At 40.1% G+C, this 9997-nt stretch overlaps 1 protein-coding gene across 1 annotated transcript; it reads right to left on the minus strand.

Annotated features, from left to right (window-relative positions):
• Positions 1-628: 628 nt before the first annotated feature.
• Positions 629-5196, minus strand: LOC140233125 (uncharacterized). Its single transcript, XM_072313240.1, has 2 exons — positions 5109-5196; positions 629-1967 (listed from the first exon to the last, which is right to left on the minus strand). Exon 2 carries the CDS (start codon positions 1827-1829, stop codon positions 1293-1295), a length of 537 nt encoding a protein of 178 aa, XP_072169341.1. The 5' UTR covers positions 1830-1967; positions 5109-5196; the 3' UTR covers positions 629-1292.
• Between the last annotated feature and the right edge of the window lie 4801 nt (positions 5197-9997).

Below are 9997 nucleotides of genomic sequence, written 5' to 3' on the forward strand. Positions count from 1 at the left end.
GGCCTAGAAAATATCTGCAATGAACTGCTTTAAAGCATCAGGAAGAGTCTATTCTGCACATATATTCTTTACCAAATGAGTGTTGGTGGCAGTCGACGGTTTCAAGCCGATTTTCTCCCAAGACAAGAGAGCTGTTTTAACTGCTGCTGCAGCCATCAGGTGAGTTAGAACTTGTGCCGAATCAGACATGTCTCAAATATGATGATTTCACCTTCTGAACTTAAATTTTTGTCTCTGTCAATTACATTTAAATGTTAACACCCATAAACATCACTCTTGTAACACCGAATTCCAGTTGCCCCGGGGGAGTGAACACGATGAAGCGAAATAATTAACTTTTTCCAAGCATAATTACCTCTGATGGACTAAAATCTCTTGTCAAAGCTTGATACATCAGAGGAGATGTGCATATGTTCAATTACCTCAATAACATACATTGTTCTGTCACAGTTACTCAGTATAATGTCTGACAATTTTGGAAACTCCAGGGTGAACAAAAATATCTGTAAATCAAAAGTGTGTATGGTACACAATCACACTCTCAATGCTGGGCTAAACCCCACAATCTTTAAAAAAAAATTAAATCTGCCATAATAGTTGGGAGTTTCTGCTACAAATGAGGGTGGGCGTGAAATATTGGACCAGTGGGTTCTTGAGCTGAACATCATGGAAAAGAGACAAAGAGACGGACAAACCTGGCTCAATGTACCGTAAATACCAAACACAGACAGGTAGCAAAGCTCATACTGAACAGTTTCACAAAAAACAAAAAAGAAACTTTGTCTCATCTGTGCAAACCCATCTCTAAATGTCTTCTGAAAAATCTCTTGGTAATTGGGAGGATTTCTCAGTGCAGTGGAAAATGCCGACACGTCTTGCATGCATGGACATAGTGGTACTAAAGTAGCAGCAGTCTTTTTAGTCACCGACTACCTGAAAAAATTAACTATAGCAGGTAAAACATGTGGTGCATTCACAGCATCTACTCTTTTGTCTCTTTATTTTCCCCTGAAAAAAAAAAATATTTTGCTTTTTAGCAAGATGCTTTCGAACTGAATTCAGGAGTTGTATTCATGTCACTAAGATATGTACATACATGTAAATGTTTTGACTGCCGCTCTTGCAAGACAACATTCAGATTATTGGTAGGCATGACTAGTTCACATTAATAGTAAGCTGCATGGGGCAAGCAGTCATAAGCAATCAATCCTATAATGTATAAGGAAAACATTCTGACCATATGATTGAGTATTTCTGATTATGTTTGACCCAAGCCTGTTGAAGAAAGCTGGTCATGTCTCCGTCTTGATGCCCTGGCCCGGGAGGGCGGTGGTGGACAGAGTCACGGTATGAGAGTCAGTCTTGAGCACGATGCAGGAGAGCGCCGGGTTGGGGGCGCTGGATCCCAGGCTGGGATTGGCGTTGAACAGCCCGAAGGTGGTGCTGGGGTCCGGCATGTCGTTGGCGTGGCTCAGGAACAGGTCCTTCAGGAGTTCCAGCTCCTTGTTCAGGAGTGCCACGCGCTGCTCCAGCTCCGCATTCTCCTTCTTCAGCTCGTTCACCCGCTCCGCCGTCTCGGAGGCCCTCTGCCGGCTCTTCTGTCGGCTCTTCCGCACCGCCTCATTGTTGCGCTCCCGGCGGCGCTTGTACTCCTCGCTGTTCTTCTCCAACATCTCTCGCTTCTTGGAACCGCTTCCTACCTTCCCGCCGCCAGCGTTGCGATTGTCGACAGTCTCTTTTGCGTCTTCCGTATAAGTTGTGACAGTCACTTCCTCCTTCACCACCTCCCCCTCAATGGGCAAAGGAGACTCGGGAGGCAAATCGGTCATCTCGGCAAGGCTGGCTTTCACTCAGATAGCTAGTCACTGTGGCTGATCTGGCTCACGGGAAGTAGGAAGCTGGCTGTCTACAGCTCTTTACATCAAAGCCATGGCTCTCTCTATCCTCAGCTGAGAGAACCGGAAGATCTTCATAGAAAAATAGAAGGACAAGAAACTGATGTATAAAACATAATTCCACATAAAATATATATTTTTAAAAAGACCTGGGAGTCTCATGCTCACCCAAGTAATGCAAGGTCACCTTTGCCTCCTCCCCCCCCCCCCCTCCACTCAAGGGGTATTGCGCTTGTAAGGCCCAAGTGGGGAATAGTGCTCCAGTTGCACAGATACATAATAATTCTATTACCCTAGTGATAATCTGTACCAAGTTTGAAGGAAATCTGACAATGTGTTTCCAAGAACAGGAAAATTGAAAATTGGGACCTGACTAGAACTTCAAAAGCCCAACCCTGGATCTGCCATGAACAAGCTTGAAACTGCAGTCAACAATATTGCTCAGGGACAATAAAGTGACTTAGCTTACCCCTCTGGTTCTAGTCAACTGTTAGAGAAGAAGATTCGTAAAGATTTCTGAGTTTGCTGGCTTGCTCAACCTACCCCCTCCCCCTCCCCCCCCCCCCCCCCCTGCTCCTAGGAGAAAAAAAGACCAGGGCAATAGTTGCAGGAACAAATGTCCTGTCACCATTCAATACAAGTAGCTGTGGGTTAAGGTAAGCATACGTATGTTTTGGGGGTCAGGGATTTACAGAGTTGTAGTTGTGCAACCTCCGTGGGATACGGTCATTATCAGTTGGAGAATACTGGTATATAAGGAACTCTTCCAAAAACTTCCCAAGACCTGACCGATGGGAAATCCGTGAGAAATTCTTAGTAATTTACAGGTGTCTGCAGAATTGTGCCTCAGGTGTGAATGAAGACCCGAGTCAAATTATCATTAAGAAAAAAACCAAAAAAAAAAAAAAAAACCCTAACAACAAACAACAAACACAACTTGATTTGAGTTGCTCTGCTACAAGAGCATCAATGTGTGTGACCTCTTGGTACTGGTGAAAATGACCAAGTCAGTCTGTGCATCTCTCTTTAGTCATAACCCCTCTCTCAATTCTATCATTTAGTCATGCAGCTACTATCTGCTTAAATGTTTCCTTATCATCGCATTCTCTTCCCCTTAATGTCGGACATTAGGGTCATCCATACGAGACATCTGTGAGAGCATGTTCTACATAAATGCAACCATGCCTTTAAAATCAGTCAAAAAACGAGTGTGCAGAAGTTGACCTTGCCGTCTAGTTCCAGATAGATTTGAACCGATGGCTGATCTAGAGGTGCTAGTTGTACTCTTGTATCCACATACAGTGTAGATATATCTCAAATTTCACTGAGCCAAATTGGACCCAAATCACAGGATATAGTTAATAGCTTATTTCCAATCACTCTCATAAATTTGAACCAAATAAGAAGTCAGGAAAGTCTATATCGATGCTGATTTTCATGCCATCACTCAAAACAACTTACTCTTTGAGCCATCACAGCTTACACTGCCTGTGCAATCTGAACTATAAGTTAAGCCGTCTAATATCTGACAAATCTTTCAAGTAACCATGAGCAATAAAAAAAAAAAAAAATTACAATTCATTCAATGTACAAATGATTTATGGCAAGTTGAGTAAGTTGGGTGAGAAATGCACTTTCTAGATCATAAGAGACCACACATACAATGTAGGTAGATAGACAGACAGACACTACAGACACACAAACACACACACACACACACACACAATGATTTCTCAATACAGCTGTACTTCTTCTTCTTTTTGAATACTGTCCAACATCCCTTAGTAGGGGCCAACCAGACAGGGGATGCGCTGGTGTTTGTTCTATAGCGCGGAGAGAGAAGTGTGGGGTCTAGTTGCTTTGCTCCTGGGGATGTACTGTAGGATTGCTGCTTTGAAGGAGCCTTTGTTTGTGATGTCGGAAACTGTCGATGGGAGTGTGTTCCAATACTAGTAGTGAATACCAACTTCTTTCAACTTGGCACAGCACAATTTCACATTACTTGTTAGCTACCGCATTGAGTTTCCCATTGCATAAATAATTGATGCCGAACTTTTCTAGATTGTTGTGTAGGCTGCAATTTCTTGCAAGGAGCGAGTCTGGTTTGAGCAACAACTTGAAAGTGGACGTTGATATTGATGCTTTCCGACAACCAATTTGGTTATAAATGTCAATGATGGGAAATATGCTATTCAGTAAAGTGTGATTTTGGTGCAATTTGGGTTTCCAGAATTTGAGATAGACATCTACACAGATATGAATGCACATTAGTGCCGATTTAGAGACTGTTTTCAATACAACAGTCACATTCCAAAGTATCATTTCTTAGAAATTAGTGATCCCATCCCACATACAGTCTGTAGCCACATGCCACAATAAGCACAGCACACATACTAGAAATATTCTACAAGCATCCTGATTATTTGTCAATTTATTCCTTTTTCTCTTCCTGTTTCTTCTTGCAAATTCTCTGATATGCTAAGCCAAGGGTCTCTAGATTAATCTTGGTCTGTGGTTGGTGCTGTTGATAAATGTTTAGCCATGTGGACCTACAAAGAAATTTTCTAAACTCTCACAATTTAATCAAGTTAATGAACAGATGAAGAGTGCAGGAGACAAAACAAAAACAAAAATGAAAGGAGAAAAGAAAATCAAACATTTTAGAAACATGATCTACTAGATCTAGTAGTACTACTAGTACATCACTAGTTGTGTTGGTCAACACGATCACAAACATGCCTCCGAAACAGGGCAACGGTTTCGCAATGCACTGCATCCTCTTTTAGCTGCTTGGAATTCCCACGGCCCACATATCTCCAACAATGGCAGGTTTAGGAGAAGCAAAACGTTTGCTTTCGACAATAACCCTTGAAAGTTGTCTTTTTACCAACTGAATCATCTGAAAATATAGTCACAGAGGACGATGCTAACCTGTCATGCTTTATCAAAGTCGTAATGAGGGTTTTTGAAGTTGAACACTGATGATGGAGCGCTGGTTTCGTTTCTGTGTTTTGTGTTTTTCAGGGGATAGGCCAAGGGGACGCTGCGATGTGAAGAGTGCAGTGTCGATTCGAGATTTACAATCAGGAGGGAGTGGCTTTGTAACGTATTTTATCCTCGAATTTTCAAACCACAAACTGCATGATGCACAAAAGTACCAAATTTCACTTATAAAGTAGCATCTGAGTCAATCAAATGGAACTAAATTCTTACCAGGCAAAACTCGTGGGATTTTGCACTGCTTCTTCCTGTGTCTCAAATTTGGCTGTGGATTCAACGTGTCAGTCTGCCTAGGGTCTAGTGTATACGTTGTGCATGTACAACAACGCTCATAAACGGGGCAGTGCAAGTGCACTGTGTGCAGGCGGCAAGCGACGAAGCGCGGAGACGAGGGTTTTCGCAATCCTACCTTCCTTGTACGTTACAAAAAAACAACACACGCTCCGTTTTTTCCAGGGGTATTGTGCAATCAAATTGCATTGCCAATTTGCGCTTTGCCACAGTCACTAGTCAGAGCATAGAGTTCTGTGGTCAGAGCCACAGAACTCTTACACACTGTGGTCAGAGCGGGTTTAGTGGTCAGCGCGCGTAAAAAACGCCTCCATATCCACCTCTCAGAAAGAATCACGGAACTCCGTGTCTTTCAGTCAGATGAAAACGAAGAGATAGAAACATAAGAACTGTTGTGAAATAAAATCTATTTAGAAAAAGGAGTTTGCTGCTAGAGCTAGATGGCCCTGAATAAGATAACGTGTAAAGTCAATGTGTTTTACGCCGTTGATGAGGCGTGAACAGACAGTAAGCTATAACCATTTTTTTTTATTCCGATGGTCATCTCATCTGTCTACCTTGCTGTCTACGCAAAAATGTAAATGAATACAAATGTTTGTTTTTCAAAGCAACCCTTAACTTGGCAAGTCACTGTTTTTGAGTTGTTATAATGCTATACTGTCTATCGGACATATTCTGTTCAAGAGAGAGAGAGAGAGAGAGGGAGAGAGTGGAAAGGGAAAAGAGAAGTGAAGATTTCGTTTGGTCAATCTGAGTCTTGCGCTGGTAGCCAATAGCTATCACTGATTGTTGTTGTTTTTTTTCTTTGTCTTTTGTTTCTGTTTTTGAAAATAATGTTCCCTTGTAAATCCATACCATGTTCTCATTGACATTATGAATGGCATTTATTAAGATTTATTTCTAATGGTGCCTACAGTGACTTGACATGTTTTGAAGAAACAATGATTACTACAGCTAGGTATATAATAGATAACACACAAGATCTATGGGAATGAGAGATGTTATTGGCTCTGTAAATTCTCTCATTTACTACCAATCTGCACTGCCATGCACACGTTTTCACTATATTTCCTATTTTGGCAGGAAATCAAAGAGAAATTCTTTTCAACAATTTCTGTCATAACCTTTTATGATTTGAAAACTTGCAGTTACATGTATTAACTAAGCAATAAAAATATAGGACTGTATAAAAAAAAAAATAGGCTGTACATTTGTGTAAAAGCCCATGGGAGCTGTGGTTGTGACTCTTTGTGTACATGTGTTCTGCGACTTTTCACATGAAGATATTTATGTGAATATATACAAGTGTATGATATTCATATGAAAATATTCATATGAAAATACACTCAGCAAAAAAAAAAAAAAAAAAAAGTAAACACTTTTTAAAGTTTATATTTCTCACAGAATATTTGGCTAAAAGTTAAGGTATGATATATATACCATAGCCAAGGTAATTTAATTGGCTATCAACCTGGTAGGTCAATAAAAAGGGAAACTTTATGCATGAGTGAACATCTTTGTTATTCTCTTCTAAGGCACAGAAGTAAAAATGGCAAAAATGAACAAGTTGTCATTCATGCGTAAGTGCTCTTCCATGTAACAATAAGAACAAAAGACAAATTTAATACAGTAGAAAACATGAATTAAGTTGCAAAAAATTAAATCTTTTATCTTTCTCATGTTTGAAGCCCAAAAGATCAATAAAGGCTAAAATTAATGGAGAAAATGAAGAATCTTCTGTCAAATCCAATTTCAATTGAAATGAGAGAAGCAGTATTGACAAAAATGATAGGAATTTGAATTGATTTCTCAAAGTAGGAATATTGTAAATACATGTGTGATATACAATATATTGCTTTTCATCAAAATCTTCAATGAAAAATATGAACTCAAAAGTGTTTACTTTCTTCCTTTTTTTTTTTTTTTTTTGGCTGAGTGCATATGAAATTGTAGAATTCAACTTGACTTTCTTCTTTTATGTTTTCCCCTGACTTTGCACGCTATGAATCAAAGTCAAATATGATGGGGGGGGGGGGGGCTACATCCTCATGCTCCCTGCGGGGTCAAGGCAATGCTCCACCCCGCCCCCCTCCCCAAGCAGCTGCCAAACACACCCCACACATACAGTAAAACATAATATATTTTTTTGTTTGTTTTTTGGTCTTTTTAAAGCCAAAGGTCTGTATGGGAGTGGACCCCACTGAATTCACACACTCGGCATTACAGTCACAACCCATGCATAGGGCCTATGCACACACATACCAGTGCAATACACATACACACTTACGCTGCATCATACACCAAAAAAACATGCTAAAAGCAAGAATGTGCCACCTGTTCAATCTCACTAAGGTACTTTCTGTAGGACAAGAAGGCACTTGGACTTCTAAAATGATGTCTACAGAAGAGAAGGCAGGGTGCAACAAGGTTCATTTTGTCTAGAACAAGGTGCCTTTGCAAGCTCGGAGAACTCACTTTGCCAATTTCTCTTCCTGGACACAGAATTGAGGTATTATCAGTTTATCTTTCCATCTTCTCATCCTGACAAAGGTGCCTAGGCAAGTTCTCAGAAGCTGACTTCTTGCCTTTTTGTCCTGAACAAAGCACCTTTGCGAGTTTGAACATGATCTCCTTCTTATGTTGTCCTTCAGAAAGCAAATTGGGTGACTTCAACTACAATAATTATTAGTTGCCTTGTTAGCACAAGTAGTTTAACGAAGCTGTATAAACTTTGTTTACCTGTTGTCAGGTTCGTGAAGACATTTTCAAATAGAATATAAAAATTGTTCTCATTTTTTTTTATATTAAATGTTGACATGTCTTATACACCATGCCTTCAGTGACTGCATGTATTTTAGCATTTCACGTGTCAATGTGTAGCTTGTTGGCAAAATTGTATCTAAAGGCCTTTGATTCAAAATCTGCAGGTATTAAATTCTCACTCTTGTCTGCTATCAGAGCAAATTTAATTACAGCAGCACCAGAAGTATGATACAGAAAGTGACATAAAAAAACAATGCCCTACTTCAACAAACATAAGCATTAAAGGTAGGGAATCCCATTTGCACGCCTTAAATGAAGAGTTGTATAAATACAGTGGTATGTTGAAGAGAGTATCATTTTAGAAACTCCCATAAAGTATTGAAAGTGGAAGGTAACATTTAGTACATTTTTTTGACCGTTAGATTTTGAATTGAATTGTTTTCGGGGCTCACCGTAAATTCCAGTACATTACTAGGCTACCTTTGCAGACCCATGTAATGGATGTGTGTCCATCATGTATATTTTGTGAAGAAAGTTCATCAACACTTACAAACATTTCTATATACATTCTTGCCACACACTCTATATGTTATTACATCAGCTCTTGTACTTTTAGATTTGTGTTTATAGATCACAAATACAGAAGAATGCAACAAAAAGGCGTAAGTGTGGCTGACACACAGAACTACTGAGTAGTTGAGTTTTGTGCATTATTCAAATTTTAGATAACTGTTGACTTCCAAATTTCTAAGCAGTGGCCTAAGCAAGTCCCCTGAGGTTCATATCTAATGTTTTGCTGCATTTTGGGAGGTCTGTAAAAGGTATCCCCTACCTTTAATCACCCACACAAACACATTTTGTGTAATGTCTCTTCAGAGACAAAACTTTAAACAATTATTATATTTGACCGGGTCTAGGGCAATTACCCCCTGGGCAATTACCCCGGACCCTTCCCCTGTCCCTAATCCTAATCCTAATCCTGAAACTAATCCTAACCATAACCCAAACTCCTAACACTAAACCCAACCCTAACCCTAATCTTAACTCTAACCTTACCACTAACCAGTATTTAGCCGGGGGGTAATTGCCCTCTGGGGGTAATTGCCCGGATACGTATTTGACCCACCACAACAAAAGGATCTTAAAGTCGCTGACGGCCGAGTCGAGAAAATCAAGTTTGAAGTCAGATCATCAAAATCAGTCAAAACCATCAGATTTTTGTTCTGGGCATAATTTTGTAGACTAATGTACCGTCTATCATCTGCCAAAATTATGAAGGTAAATGATCAAAGGAAAGGCAAGAAACTATCAGTTTTCTCGGCCATAATTTTCAGACTTTCAACGGAACAGAAACATGCCCGAAGATTTGGATTTAGCGCTACAGACAGACTCCTCCCCTAGCAACGAGGGAGTAATCTTATTGGATCTGTGCGTGGCATCCTGGATACTGATTGGTCATGTGTAGACTGCTGGCGCTAAGCGCTAATGAATATCATGGAGGTTGCAGACCGTCTTGCCTCCTGTTGATTCTGATGGCGTCGGAAGGAAACTTTGAAGGCGGTTTTCTCGAAACGCTGATTTTCTAAACCACTCAACATGTGCCAAGAAAATCTATATCTCCGCAACCGAGTACTTTTATGAGTTGTGTTATGTATGAAATCAAAGTGGAAGAGTAAGGGAATCACATCATGCCATTTTCTGAAAATCGTCCTCCCCCGGCTTTCGGATCCTTTTATTGTGGCGGGTCACATATGTGACTGCAATCAAACACACATTCACATAGACTGAAAAAAAAAAATGCATCACTCCTTCTCCCCACATGTCAAAGGCTTCTTCAATCAGATTTGACAAAAGGAATCCAAAATTTTATGGGGATGGCATGTGGAATAAACAAATCTTTAATAATCTTTTCAATTCATCAAGAAGTAGCTAAATTTCTGGGGAGGTTAACATCCCAGAGGTCACATTGGGACATTTCTTGTGACTAACCAGTCAAGATACATATGCAACATAACTTACAGCAGTGTGGTATTTACATAAACCACTGG

This window comes from Diadema setosum, chromosome 9, assembly GCF_964275005.1.
Source record: "Diadema setosum chromosome 9, eeDiaSeto1, whole genome shotgun sequence".
NCBI lineage: Eukaryota > Metazoa > Echinodermata > Echinoidea > Diadematoida > Diadematidae > Diadema > Diadema setosum.

Coding starts and splice junctions, on each gene's coding strand:
- LOC140233125 (XM_072313240.1), bottom strand. CDS start 1,829: ATGACCGATTTGCCTCCCGAGTCTCCTTTGCCCATTGAGGGGGAGGTG.